Source organism: Eleutherodactylus coqui, chromosome 5, assembly GCF_035609145.1.
Source record: "Eleutherodactylus coqui strain aEleCoq1 chromosome 5, aEleCoq1.hap1, whole genome shotgun sequence".
In the NCBI taxonomy this organism is placed as follows: Eukaryota; Metazoa; Chordata; class Amphibia; order Anura; family Eleutherodactylidae; genus Eleutherodactylus; species Eleutherodactylus coqui.
In genome coordinates, this window is record NC_089841.1 from 246430956 (window position 1) to 246454976 (window position 24021).

Below are 24021 nucleotides of genomic sequence, written 5' to 3' on the forward strand. Positions count from 1 at the left end.
AGTGCAGAATGATGGGGGGAAACTTGCATTTTTCTTTAATTTGCACAAGGCCACAACACAACAAAATGTAAAGGAAAAAAAAGGGTCTGAAGACTTTCGGGATACATTATATCATCATAGCTCATACACTTCTCTAAGATGGGATATTGCAGTGCATAGTTGAGCAGGTTTGCCATTTGGATTTAAGGCACCATCAGGTCACAGGAAAAGCAGGACTTCCAGTACTCTGATAAAAATGTAGCTTTTACTGCCTCTTCTAAAAGACAACATAGTGGGGAGCAGAAGATAAAAAAAGGAACGCTTACATGTTTCAAGCCATATATGAGGCGTATGTTTTACTTACAGAGATATTGGCAGTTGCAATAGTAAAACATGTATTAAAAAAACTTGAGGCGAGTTTGACCATCGCATCTTCCTGGAACTTTCTCGTAACTTAACTTTTTCCTTTTCAGTTGGGACAACTCAGTAAAGTCTTTTTCTGTAACCAAAGAAAAAATAAAAATAGAGAATTCCTTTAGTAGAATTATGAATTTGTGTTTACAAGGTATTGGAATAAAAGGTGATCACAGAATGGAAAAAAAAGAAAAAGTACAGCTTGTCCCACAAAAAACAAGTCCTCAGACAGGTCAGTCGATGAAAAAATTAAAAAAAAACAACTATGGAGCTCGAAATATGGCGACACAAAAACACATTTTTTAAAAATATTGTTGTGGAAGAGTAGTAAAACATAAAAATACTACATAAATCCACTACTAAATAGGGCCTTTAAAAAAAAAATACAACTCATCGTACAAATAAAAAGCCCTCAGGGGCTTTCACACGGCCAAAAAAAAAAAAATTTCACGGGATTTGCGCATTGTGAAACGCACAAATATCGCACGAATATGAACCCTATTCTTTTGAAAAAAAAAAAATTGTGGCATGTCCTATATTGGTTTTCAATGGGTCCGGCAAAAGCATTGCACAGCGAGTGCGATGCGATGTCCCCCATTGAAAACAATGCTTATACTTGCTGACAGCCGCGCCGGAGGATCGCTACTTCACTTAAGTAATGAGATGTTTTTGACACAAAAACGCCTTGCATTCGTGGGGAAATCACATGTTGGCGAGCGCGATATTGGCCTGATATCGTACTCACCTGCGTGAAACTATCCTCATATAGCTGTATCAATGGGGAAAAAACGGTATGGCTCGTGGAATGTGAGGATTAAAAAAATTGGAAAAATTGCCTGGTACTTAAAGGGGTTGTCTCGCGAAAGCAAGTGGGGTTAAGTACTTCTGTATGGCCATATTAATGCACTTTGTAATATACATCGTGCATTAAATATGAGCCATACAGAAGTTATTAACTTACCTGCTCCGTTGCTAGCGTCCCCGTCGCCATGGCTCCGTCTAATTTCGGTGTCTTCTTGCTTTTTTAGACGCGCTTGCGCAGATGGGTCTTCTCCCTTCGGCTCGGAAGCAGCGGTGTTTTGGCTCCGCCCCTTGTACGCATCATTGCGTAGCTCCGCCCCATCACATGTGCCGATTCCAGCCAATCAGGAGGCTGGAACCGTCACACGTCATGGGGCGGAGCTACGCGATGACGCGTACAAGGGGGCGGAGCCAAAACACCGCTGCTTCCGAGCCAAGCCGAAGGGAGAAGACCCATCTGCGCAAGCGCGTCTAAAAAAGCAAGAAGACACCGAAATTAGACGGAGCCATGGCGATGGGGACGCTAGCAATGGAGCAGGTAAGTGAATAACTTCTGTATGGCTCATATTTAATGCACAATGTACATTACAAAGTGCATTAATATGGCCATACAGAAGTGTATAACCCCATTTGCTTTCGCGAGACAACCCCTTTAAGGCCAAAAATAACATTTAAAAAGTTTCATCCAGTCGATATAACAGGCTGAATGCTTTACTAAAGCCGTTCTCACACGGGGTTTTAACAGTGTTTTAGCAGGACCTTGAAACGCCCGCTAAAGAAGCTCTACTGAGCCTCCATTGATTTCAATAAGGCTTCCCAGATGAGCATTTCTAACACCGCACTAATCGAATGCTGTCTGTTCTATTATGGTCACTTTTTAACGTACCACATCACTCATTGCAATGATAGGGTGCGTTAAAACACAGCATTTACAAACGCCTGTCTGAGACGGGCTTACTATGGAGCGTATAGCATTATAATGAACTAGTCATATCTATTATGTGAGAGTCTCTAGCAGGACGCTAGCGGTTAGAGGCAAGTATTCCTCCCTAATGTTGAAGATACAGATGGCCATAAATATAAGACAAAGTAGACTGATGATTGGGCAACGAATAACCAATGAATGAATGAATGAATGAATGATTGTTTGGTGAATTATCATTTTGCAGATGCAGCCATATACTTTTTTGGAATCTCGGCCCGATGTAATGAGTATCAACTGACAAACATATAGACTGATGGTAGTTTACCTTTTTTCACATGGGCAAAATATTAGTGCTATGGCTATGGGGATGAACGGTCGTTAGTATGATCATTCTTCCCAATAGCCTGACCGTACCATCCATACGTGGATGAACTTCTCACCAGGGAGCCTTTTTGTGCTTGTTGAAAATCAACAAGCAGTTGACGAATGAGCATTTGCTTGTTCGTCAGCTGATTATTGTCCCCTTTGTTCGGATGCATGTTCATACCAGGTAATCGGGCCATGTATAATGGCCTTTAGTCCATATTGGCCATTACACTCGTTGAAACTAGCCATGCATGTTCAACAACAGCAGCCACCGGTTGAATGATCTACCTGGGAAGATCTTTTTTTCTAAAATTACAAATGTGGCCAACTTCTATCCGGATGATGACAGTCTATCATCAGTTGGCTAAAACAATAGTTCACTGTTAAATTTCACCCTATCGTTTAGCTTCAAATCATACATTTCCGTGATCTTAAGTCTACTGTGTATGGGCGCCTTCAGACAGTCTAGTAGACTTGAAGAGGTTTGCCATAGGAGAACTAGGGAAAAGCTAATCCTCAGTATGAACATCATCTCAGCATTTTTCTTAGAAGTTCATATTTGTCAAATACCTTCTCTAATGTTTAGAAACTGCTGTTTGAAGAACACACTATACCTGCGGACATTCCTTCTGATGCCATCGTATCATCCATTGTTACTCTCCTCTTTCCAGCAATTCCGTTTCGGGAGTAGTAAGCATCACTCGTCCCTTCATTGCTGCTAACTGGGAAAAGATGACTGCAAAATTTCTCCGGTGTTTGTTGTAATGGAGCCGCTTGTTGGCCAATAGCATTCGTTAATTCATTTCCACAATTTGATGGGTTTCTTGAATTCTGTTTGCTTAATAAATCTGCATAAACGCTTTCTTGGCTAATGGAAAAGTTTGACTCTTGCTCATAAGGTTTGTAAACAGGGTTTGATTGATAGGAAACCCTGGGCAAGAAACTGTGCTGCCAAGAGGGGAATGGCCCGTCAACGGTCTTGCCTTGTAGACGTGTAGACTGATGCAAGTGCTCTGTTCCATCAACCGACCATGTCCCCCATTTTAGAATCTTAGGACATGTGCCGAAATCTGTCTCTGTGCAGCAAGTCTGGTCAACCATCTCTGGTGGTTCAGACATGGCGGATCTCCTGTAGCATTGTAACGTGCGAACGACTGAAGATAGTAATGGTTGGGATTTATGATCTTTGCTTTGACTTCTTTGGAATGGGAACGATGAAGACGACTCCTCAGTATTGGCTCTACCTAGTAAAATATCTGACTGCAAATTCTTGTAGCTAACACGTGGACTGTGAACGTTAGTGGGATGTCCCTGGAGAGCAGCGGCGTGTTTCACGCTGGTTGATGTTTGAGATTGTCTTGGTGAGGAGGCAGATAAGCTTAGCTGATGGAGGGCAGTGATATCACTAAAATGCTGAAAAAGAAAGCTAATTTTAAAAAGAGTGATGGATGCAATGCAAATGCGTGGTTTTCTGAGAGTCACAATTTAGCAGGGGTGCACAATGCCATTCTGTGTGGTCCCAATCATCTGGTCACATAAATATCTATGCATGGCTGCTCACATGTAGTTTCCATGTCTGGGTGAAGAGCAGTGGCACATAGCAGAGGAAGGCCTCATGCCCACGAATGTATCGGTAAAATACGAATAGCTACATGTGCACTGCGCATGCCCACATATCACACGCCCACGGACATGCGCACTGTGACTCTTGCGTATGGAGAGCATTTCATACACTGCCTATATAAATGTATAGAGCTCATGCTGCGTGGTATGCAGAGAAATAGAGCACGCTGCAATCTATTTCTCGTTCTTATCAATACGTGATATCTACACACGCATGTGCATGGAACAATAAAAGTGCATTGACTTTCAATGACTCAGTTCACCGTGTATAACGGGTCTGTGCAATGTGGTGAAAACACAGTCATGGACATGAATAGGAAAGGACAAGTATTAAGAGCGCACTGTGTGGTTGTCTGGGTTCCCTAGATATCAGTACAAGTACTAAGGGTGCAATGTGTAGCCCTATCTGGGTCCCCTATATATTAGGACAAGTACAAAGGTGCACCGTGTAGACATGTCTGGGTCCCTATATATTAGGACAGGTACTAAGGGTGCACTGTGTAGTCATGTCTGGGTCTCCTATATATTAGGACAAGTACTAAGGGTGCCCTGTGTAGACATGTCTGGGTCCCTATATATTAGGACAGGTACTAAGGGTGCACTGTGTAGTCATGTCTGGGTCCCCTTTATATTAGGACAAGTACAAAGGTGCACCGTGTAGACATGTCTGGGTCCCTATATATTAGAACAGGTACTAAGGGTGCACTGTGTAGTCATGTCTGGGTCTCCTATATATTAGGACAAGTACTAAGGGTGCACTGTGTAGCCATGTCTGGGTCCCCTATATATTAGGACAAGTACTAAGGGTGCACTGTGTAGTCATGTCTGGGTCTCCTATATATTAGGACAAGTACTAAGGGTGCACTGTGTAGTCATGTCTGGGTCACCTATATATTAGGACAAGTACTAAGGGTGCACTGTGTAGACACGTCTAGGACCCCTATATATTAGGACAAGTATTAAGGGTGCCCTGTGTAGTCATATCTGGGACCCCTATATGTTGGGACAAGTACTAAGGGTGCTCTGTGTAGTCATGTCTGGGTCCTGTACATATTAGGACAAGTACTAAGGGTGCACTGTGTAGCCATATCTGGGTCCCCTATATATTAGGACAAGTATTAAAGGTGCACTGTGTGGTTATGTCTGGGTCCCCTATATATTAGGACAAGTACTAAGGGTGCAACGTGTAGTCATATCTGGGTCCCCTATATGTTAGGACAAGTACTAAGGGTGCAACGTGTAGTCATATCTGGGTCCCCTATATATTAGGACAAGTATTAAAGGGGTTGTCCCGCGCCGAAACGGGTTTTTTTTTTTTTAACCCCCCCCCCCCGTTCGGCGCGAGACAACCCCGATGCAGGGGTTAAAAAAACAACCCGCACAGCGCTTACCTGAATCCCGGCGGTCCGGCGTCTTCATACTCACCTGCTGAAGATGGCCGCCGGGATCCTCTGTCTCCGTGGACCGCAGGGCTTCTGTGCGGTCCATTGCCGATTCCAGCCTCCTGATTGGCTGGAATCGGCACGTGACGGGGCGGAGCTACACGGAGCCGGCATTCTACACGAGCGGCCCCATAGAAGACTGCAGAAGACCCGGACTGCGCAAGCGCGGCTAATTTGGCCATCGGAGGCCGAAAATTAGTCGGCACCATGGAGACGAGGACGCTAGCAACGGAGCAGGTAAGTATAAAACTTTTTATAACTTCTGTATGGCTCATAATTAATGCACAATGTATATTACAAAGTGCATTAATATGGCCATACAGAAGTGTATAGACCCACTTGCTGCCGCGGGACAACCCCTTTAAGGGTGCACTGTGTGGTTATGTCTGGGTCCCCTATATATTAGGACAAGTACTAAGAGTGCACTGTGTAGACACGTCTAGGTCCCCTATATATTAGGACAAGTATTAAGGGTGCCCTGTGTAGTCATGTCTGGGACCCCTATATATTAGGACAAGTACTAAGGGTGCACTGTGTAGTCATATCTGAGTCCCCTATATGTTAGGACAAGTACTAAGGGTGCACTGTGTAGTCATATCTGGGTCCCCTATATATTAGGACAAGCATTAAGGGTGCACTGTGTAGTCATGTCTGGGTCCCTATATATTAGGACAAGTACTAAGGGTGCAATGTGTAGCCATGTCTGGGTCCCTATATATTAGGACAAGTACTAAGGGTGCACTATGTAGTCATATCTGGGTCCCCTATATATCAGGACAAGTATTAAGGGTGCATTGTGTAGTCATGTCTGGGTCCCCTATATATTAGGACAAGTACTAAGGGTGCGCTGTGTAGCCATGTCTGGGTCCCCTATATATTAGGACAAGTACTAAGGGTGCACTGTGTAGCCATGTCTGGGTCCCCTATATATTAGGACAAGTATTAAGGGTGCACTGTGTAGCCATGTCTGGGTCCCCTATATATTAGGACAAGTACTAATGGTGCACTGTGTAGCCATGTCTGGGTCCCCTATATATTAGGACAAGTACTAGGGATGCACTATGTAGCCATGTCAGGGTTCGCTATATATTAGGACAAGTACTAAGGGTGCACTGTGTAGACATGTCTGGGTCCCCTATATATTAGGACAAGTACTAAGGGTGCACTGTGTAGCCATGTCTGGGTCTCTATATATTAGGACAAGTACTAAGGGTGCCCTGTATCGTCATGTCTGGGTCCCCTATATATTAGCACAAGTACTAAGGGTGCACTTTGTAGCCATGTCTGGTCCATATATATTAGGACAAGTACTAAGGGTGCACTGTGTAGCCATGTCTGGTCTTCTATATAGGACAAGTACTAAGGGTGCACTGTGTTACCATGTCTGGGTCCCCTACATATTAGGACAAGTACTAAGGGTGCACTGTGTAGACATGTCTGGGTCCCTATATATTATGACAAGTACTAAGGGTGCATTGTATAGCCATGTCTGGGTTCTCTATATATTAGGACAAGTACTAAGGGTGCACTGTGTAGCCATGTCTGGTCTTCTATATAGGACAAGTACTAAGGGTGCATTGTGTTACCATGTCTGGGTCCCCTATATATTAGGACAAGTACTAAGGGTGCAATGTGGTCATGTCTGGGTCCCCTATATATTAGGACAAGTATTAAGGGTGCACTGTGTAGCCATGTCTGGTCTTCTTATATATCAGGACAAGTACTAAGGGTGCCCTGTGTAGTCATGTCTGGGACCCCTATATATTAGGACAAGTACTAAGGGTGCACTGTGTAGCCATGCCTGGGTCCCCTATATATTAGGACAAGTACTAAGGGTGCACTGTGTAACCATGTCTGGGTTCCCTATATATTAGAACAAGTACTAAGGGTGCAATGTGTAGTCATGTCCCGGTCCCCTATATATTAGGACAAGTACTAAGGGTGCACTGTGTAGCCATGTCTGGGTCCCCTATATATTAGGACAAGTACTAAGGGTGCACTGTGTAGCCATGCCTGGGTCCCCTATATATTAGGACAAGCACTAAGGGTGCACTGTGTAGCCATGCCTGGGTCCCCTATATATTAGGACAAGTACTAAGGGTGCACTGTGTAGCCATGTCTGGGTCCCCTATATATTAGGACAAGTATTAAGGGTGCACTGTGTAGCCATGTCTGGGTCCCCTATATATTAGGACAAGTACTAATGGTGCACTGTGTAGCCATGTCTGGGTCCCCTATATATTAGGACAAGTACTAAGGGTGCACTGTGTAGTCATGTCTGGGTCCCCTATATATTAGGACAAGTACTAAGGGTGCACTGTGTAGTCATGTCTGGGTCCCCTATATATTAGGACAAGTACTAAGGGTGCACTGTGTAGTCATGTCTGGGTCCTCTATATATTAGGACAAGTACTAAGGGTGCACTGTGTAGCCATGTCTGGGTCCTGTATATATTAGGACAAGTACTAGGGATGCACTATGTAGCCATGTCTGGGTTCCCTATATATTAGGACAAGTACTAAGGATGCACTGTGTAGCCATGTCTGGGTTCCCTATATATTATGACAAGTACTAAGGGTGCACTGTATAGCCATGTCTGGCTCCCCTATATATTAGGACAAGTACTAAGGCCTCATGTCCACGGGGAAAATCAGGCCCGCTACAGATTCTTCATGGAGAATCCATAGCGGGTCCCTCCTGCCCCGCGGACATGAGCGCTGAAAAGAAGAATAAATAAGAATAAACTTACCCGCAGTGGACCGGGCAGGTCTTCTCTTCTTCACGGCCGGATCTTCTTTCTTCGGCCGGCGGATGTACTTGGCACGCTGGGTCGAAGCAAGAAGATCCGGCCGTGCAGAAGAGGAGACCTGCCCGGTCCGCTGCGGGTAAGTTATTCTTATTTTAGGTCTCCCGCGTATCCGGACGGCTTCCATAGAAGCCTGCGGGAGACCCGCACGAAAATGGAGCATGTCACGTTTTTTTTTCATGCTCCATTTTTTTTAAATTCACTTTTATTAACCATCCGCGGGTATTTATCTACCCGCGGATGGTCAATGCATCTCTATGGGATGCGGATCCGCATGCGGGTGATCCGCTGCGGATTTAAAATCATATTTTGCCCGTGGACATGAGGCCTAAGGGTGCACTGTGTAGCCATGTCTGGGTCCTCTATATATTAGGACAAGTACTAAGGGTGCACTGTATAGCCATGTCTGGGTCCCCTATATATTAGCACAAGTACTAAGGGTGCACTTTGTAGCCATGTCTGGTCCATATATATTAGGACAAGTACTAAGGGTGCACTGTGTAGCCATGTCTGGTCCCCTATATATTAGGGCAAGTACTAAGGGTGCACTGTGTAGCCATGTCTGGTCTTCTATATAGGACAAGTACTAAGGGTGCATTGTGTTACCATGTCTGGGTCCCCTACATATTAGGACAAGTACTAAGGGTGCACTGTGTAGACATGTCTGGGTCCCTATATATTAGGACAAGTACTAAGGGTGCACTGTGTAGCCATGTCTGGGTCCCCTATATATTAGGACAAGTACTAAGGGTGCACTGTGTAGCCATGTCTGGGTTCCCTATATATTAGGACAAGTACTAAGGGTGCATTGTATAGCCATGTCTGGGTTCTCTATATATTAGGACAAGTACTAAGGGTGCCCTGTGTAGCCATGTCTGGGTCCCCAATATATTAGTACAAGTACTAAGGGTGCACTGTGTAGCCATGCCTGGGTCCCCTATGTATTAGGACAAGTACTACGGGTGCAATGTATAGCCATGTCTGGGTTCTCTATATATTAGGACAAGTACTAAGGGTGCACTGTGTAGCCATGCCTGGGTCCCCTATATATTAGGACAAGCACTAAGGGTGCACTGTGTAGCCATGCCTGGGTCCCCTATATATTAGGACAAGTACTAAGGGTGCACTGTGTAGCCATGTCTGGGTCCGCAATATATTAGGACAAGTACTAAGGGTGCAATGTATAGCCATGTCTGGGTTCTCTATATATTAGGACAAGTACTAAGGGTGCCCTGTGTAGCCATGCCTGGGTCCCCTATATATTAGGACAAGTACTAAGGGTGCACTGTGTAACCATGTCTGGGCTCCCTATATATTAGGACAAGTACTAAGGGTGCAATGTGTAGTCATGTCTGGGTCCCCTATATATTAGGACAAGTACTAAGGGTGCACTGTATAGCCATGTCTGGTCTCCTTATATATTAGGACAAGTACTAAGGGTGCCCTGTGTAGCCATGTCTGGGTTATCTATATATTAGGACAAGTACTAACGGTGCACTGTGTAGTCATGTCTGGGTCCCCTATATATTAGGACAAGTACTAATGGTGCACTGTGTAGTCATGTCTGGGTCCCTATCAGGACAAGTACTAAGGGTGCCCTGTGTAGCCATGTTTGGGTCCCCTATATATTAGGACAAGTACTAAGAGTGCCCTGTGTAGCCATGTCTGGGTCCCCTATATATTAGGACAAGTACTAAGGGTGCACTGTGTAGCCATGTCTGGGTCCCTATATATTAGGACAAGTACTAAGGGTGCCCTGTGCAGCCATGTCTCGGTCCCTATATATTATGACAAGTACTAAGGGTGCTCCATGTAGCCATGTCTGGTCTATATATTAGGACAAGTACTAAGGGTGCCCAGTGTAGCCATGTCTGGGTCTGCTATATATTAGGACAAGAACTAAGGGTGCCCAGTGTAGCCATGTCTGGGTCTGCTATATATTAGGACAAGAACTAAGGGTGCACTGTGTAGTCATGTCTGGTCTCCTATATATTAGGACAAGTACTAAGGGTGCACTGTGTAGTCATGTCTGGGTCCCCTATATATTAGGACAAGTACTAAGGGTGCACTGTGTAGTCATGTCTGGGTCCCCTATATATTAGGACAAGTACTAAGGGTGCACTGTGTAGCCATGTCTGGGTCCCCTATATATTAGGACAAGTACTAAGGGTGCACTGTGTAGCCATGTCTGGAACTGAAACTTACTTTGATCTATTAGAACATATACTTAGGATGTATCATAAATGTCTCAGATGGGAATACCCTTGTGGCCCTTGGAAGTGGTTCAGTATGGCAATGTGGTGCTCAGACTAGAAAAAGTTTTGCACCCCTGCAATTTAACATTCACTTTGCAAACATTCTTAAGACCCTTTTACACGGAACAATTATCATTCAAAAAATCATTCAAACGAAAGTGAATGATAATCGTTCAGTGCAAACGACGACCGTACAACAAATCATGAATTGTCCACTTTTTGTTTGTCGTTCACTTTATGCAGGCGTAAAAACCATCACTGGCCCGTTCACTAATCGTTTAGTTTAAGCCGCCCTCGTTCAGTCGCTCTCAGCCACTTATACAGCGAATTTGAACGACTGAACGATTTATTGTTTGAACGAACCAATGATGTATCTGCTGTATAAACAGGCGGCACGATAGAACTCTGACACAGTTTGCTAGTTCAAACAATAATCATTTGGTGTAAATGGAGCCTTAGTAGGAATTCAGACCAGGACCAGATTTAGGGCGCCCACCCACTGGCGATTTTTTTCCCTGCGAAATTCGCAGCATTTTTTTCTCTGCAGGGGTCTATGGGACTTGTAATGTTAAAATCGCGATCGCGCAAAATCGCGATTTCGCGGTAAATTGCGATTTTGCGCGATCGCGATTTTAACATTACAAGTCCCATAGACCACTGCAGAGAAAAAAATGCTGCGAATTTCGCAGGGAAAAAAATCGCCAGTGGGTGGGCGCCCTAAGGTTGGTGGAGGCCCATGGTCCAGAAAATGTAATGGAAAACTCCAGCCTACGTCTATGACCCAGACCGCACTTCACCACATATTGGAGAGATGGCAACACATGCATGTTGACCTCTTCACTAAATGGGTATTATGTAGACAGGCAAGCCAGTAATTCCCCTAGACTTCAAAAGGGAAGTCACACACGTGGCCACCATTCACCCACTTCTTGTCTAGATATGATTATAGCAAGGAGGGTGTTATGTTCCATCGCAGTTATGGGTTGACTAAGCTGGCTGGGTGTGGATTTCTCCAGCCAGCCAGTCACCCAGGTCTCAGACCCCTGTGTGTTGGGTGCCTGTGTCTCCAGAGGTCCTTCTTTAAGGGAGAATTACTGTTAGGGTGTGCTGCTGGGATGTGTTGTTCTACATAGGTTTCCAGCGGGGCAGCCCCACAGGTAATTGAGCTGGCTGGGTGTGGATTTCTTCAGCCAGTCAATCACCACCAGTCTACTGCTTCTCTGTGTACCAGCTCCTCTGCTAGAGGCTGCTGGGCTTTCCTCTTTTTGTTCGGTGTTTTTAAAGTGGAAAGTGTCCCATTCCTGCGTGTCTGTACAGGGTGCCGGACATGAGGTGCGGACAGTCCTGTTCAGGGTGCATGATGTACGGTGTTGTATGCAAATCCCTGGCGTGTTGGAGTGAGCTGTGTTCAGTCCTACTGTGTTTCATTTCTCATCTAGGTCTAGGTAGGTCCCTAGGTTCCAGCACACGTCCGTCCCTGCCGGGACGATTGCCCCGCATGCAGGCAGGTTTCATGTGGAAGTTGTCTCGTTGGAGTGGGGGCCCGTGAGACAACAAGGAAGCTTGAAGTGGGCTCAGGGGCTTAAGTATATTGGTCAAATCACGAACTAATATCTCATACATTCTTTATTTATTCCATGTGGCTATGTGTGCAGGTACGCAGGTGAGCGTGTTGAGCGCTTGTCAGCCAGTGGTTTATGTCTGTCCATGAGTATGGAGTCCAGTTCTCCATTCCGTTCATGTATCAGTTTGACGCAACAGAGGGAGAGTGTTTGGTAGCTTGAGACCCTCTAGGTATTCCTAAATCGGATGCCGCCTGAGGGCATCTGCTATACCTTTTGCACTTTTCTCCCCAGAAGGACTCATAAAATGTCTGTTTGAGAACAATTACGGAAGTGGTTAAACCTCATCTGAGGCATTCACCAGAACATTAACACTTTAGTCTAGTTTTAGTCCTATATGTAACCAATAACGGATACAGACAAAAGGCACACATCTAAATATATCAATTGTCTACATACATATTTAAATGTTTAGTGGAGATTACAGAAGGGGTCTTGTTCACTAATCGGCTGGTCTAAGCTTCCAGATTTTCCTGTAAAGGGATTGTTATTTTACAACAAATAGATAATGCTTTTGAAATCCCAATACTGTTAAAGAAGTTTTCAGATTTTTTTTAAAAATAGGCTACCCATGTTAAAAAACAATAAAAGATCCTATACCCTCCTGTCCCGGGTCCCCCCAGCTCCAGCTTCACATCTCCATTCATGCTGCAGGGTCCATTGACAGGCTGCAGAAGCAGGCTGTGAATGGGACGTCATGGACAGCGGCAGTCGATCATAGACCTCAGCAGTCAACTGCTGAGGTCCGTGATTGGCTGTAGCAGTCTATGACAGCCTATCAACAGTCTGAAAGCAGCATGTAAACACAATGCCAGCAAGGAGAATGAAGATATGGAGTTGGAGATGTGGGGACCTGAGACAGGATATTACAGGATCCTTTATTGTTTTTTAACATGAGCAGCTATTTATAGAGCAATAACTCATAAAACTTACTAATGCAGTCTTTATTTCTTCACTGCGCCGCTCTGCTGATTTGCTTAAGACACACACCCAATTTTTCCGCCACCTTGTTCCTGTTTATAAGATGGCTGAATATGGAGGGGCATGACATCTCTCAGATGTCAATCAGCCTCCTTAAAAGCACCTGCTCTTGGTGCATTACTCTAGAGGAGGATGAGTGAGGTCTATGGTCCTCCATATTCAGCCATCCAAAGTATAGAAGAGAAGTCAGGATGGGACAAGAGGAAAGGAAAAATAGGGTCGTGTTTGAAGCAAACCAAGAGAACCAAGCAGTGAAGAAATAAAGACTGCAGTGGCCCAGCACATCATCCTGGTCCCCTCCATAAATGTCATACATGTTTGTCCTGTCTAGATGCACTGTGCAAGCCTGTCTTGTCATTTCCAGTGAGTAAAAGAAATGAAAAAGGAGGGTGGAGCAAGACCCAGTGAGGGTAGTGGAATATTTATGGAGTACACAGAGTTTTCAATGATTGAGTATTTTGAATGGTGGAGGTGCTGCCAACCAGATGACGCTCCACCAGTGTGGGCGTAAGTGTAGCAAAAAGGATGTGAAAAGAACTGGTATGGAGGCGCAACCCTCTAAGCTACTAGAAGATGTAGATCAAAGTCCAATGTGTGATGGTGAAAGCACTTCTTTTTTATTATTTTTTCAGAAATTAAAAACCAGCAATGGAATACGCGTTTCGGGGAAGAACCCCTTCGTTAGTTCGGCTGGATAGGACAACAGGATGCCTAGGGGTGACACGATCCCAAAGGTATATAGGATGTGTCGGAGGTCCTGTGTGCAGGAGGACAGGGGAGAAAAAAGTGCTTTAACGTTTAAAGCACTTTTTTCTCCCCTGTCCTCCTGCACACAGGACCTCCGACACATCCTATATACCTTTGGGATCGTGTCACCCCTAGGCATCCTGTTGTCCTATCCAGCCGAACTGACGAAGGGGTTCTTCCCCGAAACGCGTATTCCATTGCTGGTTTTTAATTTCTGAAAAAATAATAAAAAAGAAGTGCTTTCACCATCACACATTGGACTTTGATCTACATCTTCTAGTAGCTTAGAGGGTTGCGCCTCCATACCAGTTCTTTTCACATCCTTTTTGTCATTTCCAGTGTATGTGTTGCACAGATGTAGCGCTTAAGAGGTTAACTTTCAATAAAATCATTGTCTGCATGTAAATGTATCAGTCTGTCATGTGGTTTGAGTGAAGGTATAAGTAGGAGTGATTGAGAGTGGGAAAGGAGTTCATCTTCTAGAGTTCCATCTGGGCTACCACAGTGCCACATGGAAGCGCCTTCAACTTCCTTATGGTGAAGATGGAGGAAGAGGAGAGATATCCCGTGAAGTCTGAAGCATGGATGTGAGTGAAGTGATCCAAAGCCTAAGGCCTCCTTCCCACGAGCGTGACGGGCTCCGCCGCGTAATATTACGCAGTGAAGCCCGTCACGGCGCCCCCCAGAGCCCCTATACTTACCTGCGGGAGATAGCGTGAAGCCGCTTCCCCGCCCACCGTCGTCGCGTCGTGTGACACGCCCACCGCGTCACGTGACGCGACCGGCAGTGTCACGTGATGCGCCGGCCGCGTCAAATGACGCGCCGGCCGCGTCAAATGACGCTGCAGCGGTAGGTGGGGAAGCGTTTTTTCACGCTATCTCCCGCTGGTTACAGCGGGAGATAGCGTGAACGGACGGCTTCCATTGACTGCAATGGAAGCCGTCAGCGCGTACAGCCCGTCCTCACCCGCAGCAAATAGAGCATGCTGCGGGTGAGGACGGGAGAAATCGCGGTGCGTAATTCCGCGGTGGAATTACGCATCGTGAGCATTGTGCTATTAGGTTCAATAGAACCTAATAGCAGGGGGCCACGCAGCGGATTTTTGCCGCGAATTTACGCGGCGTAAATCCGTTCGTGGGAAGGAGGCCTAAGAGAGAGCAGCTGTAAGTAATCACTTCTCCTGACAAGGCCAGTGCAGAGGTACTAAAACAAGTCTTGATTGTCTGATTTTCCTACGCGACCGTCCAGATTCAAGATCACCGTGATTCAGGACAGCAGCGCCTATAATGGGTTCTGTCCGACGGGTGTTATACAGTCCAGCCCTCTGGCAGGGCTGAATGTAATGCATTCCAATTTCTTTGGGATTTTTTCAATGACAAAGCCTCCCACACTGATGTGAATGAAGTCTTAATAAGAATGTTGCAGCCCATATAAATTGAATTGTAGGTTGACCTTTGAACATAATTTCCTACCTTTAGAATTTTTAATGGTACTTCTGGGAAAAGTTCTTTAAGTTGGTCATGGGTAGCAGAGAGTAACCACTGTAATGAGGATCCCCTACATAGCAGTAGCTGAGCCACCATGGGATTAATGCATGGGAATGAAAGCAAAACCTTCTCCGCCTGGAAAATATTAGTGATATTGCATTATGCTGTGTGCTTGATCAGTCATGTTAACTACACGTTATTGACATTTGGATGTTCTGTGATTTAAATCCGTTATTGTAAAGTAGTTCATTCAGTTTGACCACGGCTCTAATTTCACCTCCTGTGAATTATTGCTGCCGTATAGCAGAATTTATAATAACAATGTTACATTCCTGCTAAAAATATGTTAAAAGAAACATGTATTTACAGTATCACCCTATAACGGATAAGTCACCTTTGATTTCTGTGCCATTATTAAGTCAAGACATAATTAACTGAGCAGTGCACCGGACCCTGCTATGTACGGAACAATGAGAGCAGAGTTGTGTTAAATCTACGAAATCTAGGCCGAGAATCTCGCACGACTTTGGTGGATTGTGAGGCACACAAAACTTGCGTGAATATGAACTCCATACTTTTGAATAGAGTCATATACATCAGCAATGGTTTTCACTCATCGCATCGCAGTGAGGGAAAAAAAGATTCTGCATATCCTATCCTTTCGTGTTCCTAGGAACACATCACCCATAGTGACAGTAAAACACATCGCACCCCATTCGATGTGCACACGAGTGTGATGTAATATTTCCCATTGAATACAATGGGAAACACTTGCCGATCCTCTAACCCTGAAAGTCACACCGGAGAATCGCTACTTCACAGAAGTGACGGGTGGCGTTTTTTTTTTTGCAGAAAAACGCCTCACATTCACGTAAAAGCGCATGTTGGCAAGCGCGATACTCAATATCGTGTTTGCCCATATGTAGGTAGCCTTAGGTTTGAGAAGCAATTTACAGGCCAAATAGTATGAGAAATGGCCAGAAGATTTGCATCATAAGGCCAGTATCTGACTCTTTAACACAGGTCCAAAATTGACCCAATTCATAAAACGTGAGCAAGTGTGTTGCTAGCTAGTAAGTGGCCATAACGGTGGGTGACTATTGACGTGGTTGTGTATGTTACTATGGTGTTTTGGGTTATTGTAGTGAAAGAAGTAATGGTTGGTTCAAATACTATTCATGGCCGATATATAATGGGAGCGACAATTGGAAGAGCTGATATATAGACTGTCTAGATTCCAGCTCTTGATATTTCGAAAGCAGCAAATTAGGAGGTTGCTAAGAAAAAATTTTCTTCCACTTTTTCTTGGTTTTAAAGAGAAAACGCCTTCTCCGTTGTATATGACCCGTCATTGCAAAGCTCTATATAGGTTTGTAAAACCAAAGAACAAGAATAATTGAGTGTCAATACATGGGAAGCTGGTGTACTGTAGATATACACTGCATGTGTATCACAATACCAAGTATTTGTCATAATAGGATACCGTAGGGGATGAGAACTATGATGCACATCAAACACTTACTAATGTTGACCTTTCAGTGATTTAATGGTGACACCAGTGCATAATCTCCCCCAATAACAATGTCTAACATTACGCTTCTGAGCAGAAACGTTATTCCAGGTGACTCTGCTTTCTGCATTTATTTGAAAAGATATTCCATATTAATGCAATAATCCATTCGGAAGAGGAGAGCAGACAGATTTGATATACTGCCTCAATATTCAGACCGCATTACCATCCGCAGAGAATGTACCCAGCTAGAAATAATCATTTTTAACATTTCAACGGCAGATTTGCTTTCCTTGGTTGGCGGAGATGAACGTTCTGTTTGAAGAATGACAGGTTTTCTAGAATACATTATTCTTACTTCTTATTTCTTGCACTGCAGTTTGCCTCAGTGAGAATATATTTCATAAAACGTCTGAATTATTTAGATTTTTAAATTAACAAGATTATAAAAAAAAAACAGCAAACGTTTTTTATTCGCCAGTAATTCCGTGCTATTATACTTATGAAGAGAATGCCGCTAAGAGCGGAACAATTATTGTTCAAACGAGCGGTCTAAATGTGCGCCAATGGCTGAACGACAAACAGTAATTCTTTGCTTTTCGCCCATCATTCATTTTCTGCAGACATAAAAATCATCATTGGTTCGTTCGCTTATCGTTCAGTTTAAACAGCGCTTGTTCAGTCGTTCTCATTCACTTACACAGCAAATGTGAAAGACTGAACAATCCTGAATATCTCGTTTGAAGTAATTATTCTTTTTACTATCTATGTTCCCCGATGACGTCATATGAGACCTCTGGGGAGATTCACATGTTTTGTTTTTTTTATTTGACACCTTTCCACTGTAGCTGGTGCATCCATAGGAGCCCCAGTTACAGGGGAAAACATCCCCCTGTAGTGACAATTATCACTGACAGAGCTGATCAGTGTCTGCTAGGACACTGTAGCTCTGTTGTGCCAGGGGATCCCGGCAGTCACATGGCTGACGGCTCGTGTAGTTGAAGTTTTACTTTCACTTCTTACTACATAGCGCTCATTGAGTGCTGTGTACTAGAGAAAGGGGTAGGCAGAAGGGGTTAAAAACCACTCCTGCCTTCTCCTTCGGGTTCTCAGCTGTGACCAACAACTTACAAACTGACCTGCTTCTGATTGCAGAAGCAGGGGCTTTAAACCCCACTCTATTTTTACTATCGGCTGGCATTAAAGCCAAGGTCCAAGCACCGCTAATTTATTGGGCTTGGTCCTTAATGGGTTAATAACATTCAATAACCTATATTTTTATATATGAATTCATCAATTTAATACTAACCTCAGAAATGAGAGGAGAAAGCCATGATCTATCTAACCACTTGTAGGGGTCACTCTTACATAGCATAAGCGTGTAGTCTAGAATCCGGTGAATCAATGATCCAGTCGCATCTACTCCTGAAGAAATTAAAACCTGAACAGAAGTACAGCTATGATGCAATTATATTAATTTCATCAATTTCAATGAGTATGTTTCTATTAGCATGCAGTGAAATATATGAGGTTACAACTGGAATGAGTCTGATTTTACATCCTTAAAAAGGGTGATCTTACCCTGGATTTAAATTTGGAAGCTGCAATGTCAATGCCCATTCTAAAAAGTAAAAATTGAACTGATATACATGTATCAAGTAAGGAAAATATGTAGTCAGAAGTGTAGGCCAAGATTAGAGCCAAGGGAAAACTGTCATGAATGTCAACTGTCAAGAATTTTCCTGAGTGTCCTCGTTATCTCAATCTGAACTGGATTCCTTACTACAAGGGGAAAGGAGCCTTAGCGGGACTACAACTCCCAATGAGATTTCTATCAAACTCACTTAAAGAAACACTAAATGCAAAAAAAAAGCACAAAAATATATATAATATATAGAAATAAATCTCTCTGTCCCAGGAGCTCAGTCATGTTTCCCCTCCTTCTCCTCAGTGTCCTATGTCTAGATGAGCAGGAGCTTCCTCCATCCATGCTGTCTACAGTAGAACACAGAGTGCTAAATTAGTATTTCCTTCTTGGACCTTTATGGCATATCAACAAAAATGTATGACATGCAGGTTCTACTATTGTCGGTAGTCGCTTGACCTCGTCCCAGCTGACTCCCACAGCCAACGTGGGATTTATGGAAACAGCATAGCTTGCTGTACAACGCTGGTTTTGTAGCTCCCATTCACTTCTTTGGGAGTTATGGAACAACACAGAACAGCCAGTTCAGCTGCTTCCATAGTCTCTGACATCGGTGGTCATGGCAGATGCACTGGTAACTCCATCTCAGTCATGTTTGGCTGAGGTGGGAATACCCCTTAAAGCCCTGCCGCTGGATCAAGCAGCACCGCATCAGTTGCTCCCTAGCCGAATGTGGAAGAGATCAGGATTTCTACAAGACGGCATGTCATTCTGCAGGATTTTCTACATGGTCCTAAAACAAAAAGTGGGGCCAGTTTTTTTTCCCATATGCTTACTTTTATCATTCATTTCTTGGATTAGTGTTCTGGGTAACCTTTTTTGACAGGAGTTATATAATATAAAATGGCTTATAGGCATTAGGCCATACATTTTTGACATCTAGCTATGGGTACGGCCCGACATAGCAGTCAGCAGATGGCTGAGCTGCAATCATTAAACAGCCCAAAACCACACCGTCATGTAATGGCCCATTTAGATGGGACAAATGTCGGGCAAACGATGCCCGACACTCTTCCCTGCGTACGCTCGCTCCCTTGCTGTTGTACGGGAGCCAGTATCGCTGGCTCGCTCACAGAGTGGCCAGCAGGGGGGCGGGGAGTTTGCAGGAGATTTCACTCCTCGCTCTCCCCCACCCACTTCATTGACTTAACATAGCGGCTGTTCAATACTGAACAGCCACCATTTACATTGAACGATCAGCGCTCAGCTCATCGGCCATCGTTTATGCAGCATAAACGATAGACGATGAGCGTTCAGTGTGAATTAAAAATTAAGTCAGATGATACTCCTCCCGACTCAAATAGTAGGCCTCTCAAAAACCCCGAAACAGCTGTCTATGTTCCATCTTCCTTATTTGTATGTTTTTGACAGATTCGCACACACTTACTGTTTCTCGGGCATATTACATGAAACAATCTTCCTTAACCCACCTAGCTCCTTATATTAAAAGGGATACAAGTGTCCACATTCTTTCCTCTTTAGAATGACCTTAAAATTGTATGAGGAAATGATAGTTTGAGATATATGTACTATAATGCCATTCGTACCTTTATCTCCACGTCTTCAGATTTTGCAGTAAGGGGGATTATAGCAGCATAAATTAAACATATACCATGGAGTATATCACCTGAAAGGCTGTACCTGAAATAGTAAAAAGATCACATAATATAGAGCATGCCACTGACTCAAAACAAAAGGGAACATTTATTAAAACTATTTGCAGAAATCTTGTCACTAGTTTTCCTTCCTCCTAATGTACAATACCTTTGTGAAACTTTTCTCTCAAAGCTCAGTTGTGTCCTGCAGGCATCCACTTCCTAATCCACTAACAGCTTATTTTCATTGAATGTCATCTTACAAATAAAGTAGAGCTGCAGCATAGAGCTGATCCCCCATTTTTCTTCTGAAGTTCTAAGCCAGCTGTTCAGCTACCATATTTCCCCAAAAGTATGACCTACCCTGAAAATAAGCCCTACCCTGATTTTCAGGGAAGGAGGGGGAACTTGATATTTAAGCCCTAACCCGAAAAAAGCCCCAACTAAACAAGATTTTTTAAAAAAGCAATACTTACCTAGCAGGCGCCGTCCGGGTCCCTCCTGCTAGTCTTCGGTGCTCTTGCTTCAGTTCTCAGCAGCTGACAGAACATCGCTTCCTGATAACAGAGTTTGTAAACCACGCCTCCAGGAAGCAATGGCTCTGATTGGTTCTCGAGCACCATGGCTGAGCTAATCAATACAGTACTCCATAAACCATTCACAGCCATTCAATACAATATCTGTGATTGGTTCTTCAAGCACTGCATTGACGGCACCTGCTAGTATAAGTATAAGACATCCCCTGAAAATAAGACTCTGTGCCTCTTTTAGGGCAAAAAAATAATATAAGACAGGGTCTTATTTTCGAGGAAACATGGCAGTACTGTACTGGCCAGGACTTCCTCTCCCCCACTTCCCATGCTGTCCTGCACAACCCTGCTCCAATCAGCTGCTAGGCAACATCTGAATGCCCACCCCTCTTTTGCATGTGGTAACTAGCAATGTACCCATGTCCTTGTTGCTAGAGAAGCCAAATGCCTAATAACTAGTAGTGGATTGAAAAGGTGCTGGAAGGAGACTCCTAGTGGCAGGCACTTTAAACTTGAGTTTCAGAGGGAAAACAAAAAAATATTAAATGCAAGTACATTACAAGAATGATGATACAAACATCGGCTGTTAGAGGAGCAGAAGTTGTATGAAACGTTCGAGTTCATTGAATTCCTTTCCTTCTCGAATAAGGCACTTACTCAGACTGGTTACTCTTCTTCTGATATAAAAGGACCCAGCAGCAGCTGTATTGCAGAGACAAGGCTACAAGTTTCAAGATCAGGTTCTCTGCTGACTTATCATGCACTATTTCCTCCAGTTCCTTAAAAAGACAAACAATTAGTAGACGGTTATATACTGTGATCATGTAAGCCTTCATATTGTAGTAATGTTACATTGAAGCTTTCTATTTGTTATACTGATCAACATGTAGGTGATGTAATGTATCAGAGTGCAGCGTTATCATTGGTGTAGACTATAAACTGCTGCTCAGACATAACCGGTCACATGAAAACCTCAAAGTCTGTGTGCCGCATCATTGTAAGGAATCTTCCTCACGACCGTATGCATTTTTACGCTCGGTCGTCAGAAATTTTCGGAATAACTGCCAATGCTAAAATAGAGCCGGTTGTCTTCTTTTCCGAGCGTTGGGCGCAGGTAAACTCTCTCCCCCTCCCTTTTTTCCAGCTCCCATAGGAGCATTACATCCCCAAACTCCTGGCATCATGATGGCCAGAACATGAACACTGATGCCAGGAACGCCGACGGATTGTGATTGGCCACAGCGGTCACATGCTTCTACCTGAGCCTTCTACCTGGAAGTCACTGTCCCGGGCTGTCAACTGCGTCCTGAGGCTCCAGGACAAGTGAGTTAACGCTTGTTTGTTGAGTATACGCTGGGGGACAGGGTTTTGTTTTAATGACAAAACCCCCTTAAGCTTAAGGCCTCTTTCACATGGGTGACAACGATATCGCCGCTAGAAAATCGCTGCGATATCTCAGTTTGTACACGTGATTTTGTAGCATCGGTGATGCTTTTTCTTGTGCAGAATTGCGCATCGCGTTGCTGCTACCCCTGATTTTATCACACAAAACTTAATAGGAGTTTCTAATGTTAAAAATGTATCGCGTGGCACAGAAATTACAAGTCCCTCTATGCGATGCAGACAATGAGGCTCCATAGGGGAACATGGGCTACAAAAAATAGAACACCGCAGAAAGATAGACAACGCCACAACTTATTTTCTACTCACATAGCATCAGTGAAAACATCGCTAATGTGAAGGAACCCATTGGAAAGTATGGGCTTCACATACATATGCTTTCCATTGGGTTCACATTAGTGATGTTTTGTCTGATACTATGTTGCTAGAAAAAAAAAATTGTGGTGCGCTCTATTTGTGATGTTGTGTAGCCCATGTTTCCCTGAGGAGCCTTCTTGTTTATCGCCTCGCATAGCACGTACTTGCCATTTTCTTGACTGTTCCTTTAATGCGATATCGCTGTGTTTTTTTAAGGCGAATGTCAATGGGACTTTCTAATGTTAAAAATGCATCGCACACACACAAAAAAATAAAGTTGGTGCTTTGCAATTTTTTTGCAATACGGTTTTAACATTAGAAAGTCCCATTGACAGTCGCGTTAAAAAAGCACGATCGCATTAAAAGAACACACAAGGAAAACGCAAGTCTGCAAGAGCACTTAGTGATGCTTTTTCTTGTGATAAATCTCGCATGGCCTTGCTGCTACCCACGATTTTCTGGTGTGATAAAATTGCGCAACTGTATCTCAAGAAAGGTAATAGGAGTTTCTAATGTTAAAATGGATTTCATACAAAACTTTACAAAATCACGTGTACAAAGCTGCAATATTGCAGCGATTTTGTAGCGCCGATATTGCTGTCGCCCGTGTGAAAAAAGCCTAACCATGATACCGGTAGTGAAAATTTCATGTGGACTACGATATGAAATTCACATGACATTGCTGGAAATGGGAATCTGTGTTCAGTAGACGCATACATTAACGCGCTTGCAGATCCGCCGTAGCCCCTGCTACACATCCACAGCATTTCTATTTCAGACTCTACTACAAAAAATGACGGATTTTTCCACAAGAATGTGAACGTACCTATATGTCTCCACTTTGATCTAAACAAGGAGTGTAGGGATAAATAAAAAAAAATAATCAAAAACTGCACTAAGCTTTGTACGTGTTTTTATTTATAGGGATTAGAGATGAGCAATGTACTCACTAAGGCAAACTACTCGAGCAAGTAGTGCCTTATGCAAGTACCTGCCCGCTCCTCTCAAAAGAGTCGGGTGTCGGCGGGGGAGAGCGGAGAGGAACAGGGGGGAGATCTCTCTAACTCGCTCCTCCCTGCTCACTCCTGCAACTCACCGCTCTCCCCCGCCGGCACCCGAATCTTTTGAGACGAGCGGGCAGGTACTTGCATAAGGCACTACTCGCTTGAGTAGTTTGCCTTAGCGAGTACGCTTGCTCATCTCTAATAGGGATATTCACACCCACAAGACATTTCTATGACTTTTCTATTCGGTCTAAGGGCTCCTTCACACGAGCGTTTTATCGCTGCTATTTTGCCGCAATAAAATGCCACCTGAAAACCGCGACAATCTGAAGCATTGGATTCCAATGCACTTGTTGAGATGGGCGATTTTTTGGAGCGTAAAATTCGACGATAGGAAAAGATAGCGCACACAGTGTGCATACCGACCGGCTATGCTGACCGGAAAAGATAGTCCTATACCTGTCTTTTGT

General features: G+C 44.0%; 1 protein-coding gene across 3 annotated transcripts in view; it reads right to left on the reverse strand.

Annotated features, from left to right (window-relative positions):
* Window positions 1–173: 173 nt before the first annotated feature.
* The window catches only part of SHOC1 (shortage in chiasmata 1), a 123431-nt gene continuing 99583 nt past the window's right edge, over window positions 174–24021 (reverse strand). For 2 of the 3 annotated variants that reach the window (XM_066602027.1, XM_066602026.1), the window contains 6 exons: window positions 21447–21568; window positions 20212–20305; window positions 18269–18400; window positions 15435–15584; window positions 3100–3898; window positions 174–478 (listed from right to left, as the gene is read on the reverse strand). In XM_066602027.1, the coding sequence (XP_066458124.1) occupies window positions 378–478; window positions 3100–3898; window positions 15435–15584; window positions 18269–18400; window positions 20212–20305; window positions 21447–21568 (1398 nt within the window). In that variant the 3' untranslated portion in view covers window positions 174–377. The remainder of the gene's footprint in view (window positions 479–3099; window positions 3899–15434; window positions 15585–18268; window positions 18401–20211; window positions 20306–21446; window positions 21569–24021) is intronic. The other variant, XM_066602028.1, reaches the window with a different exon arrangement.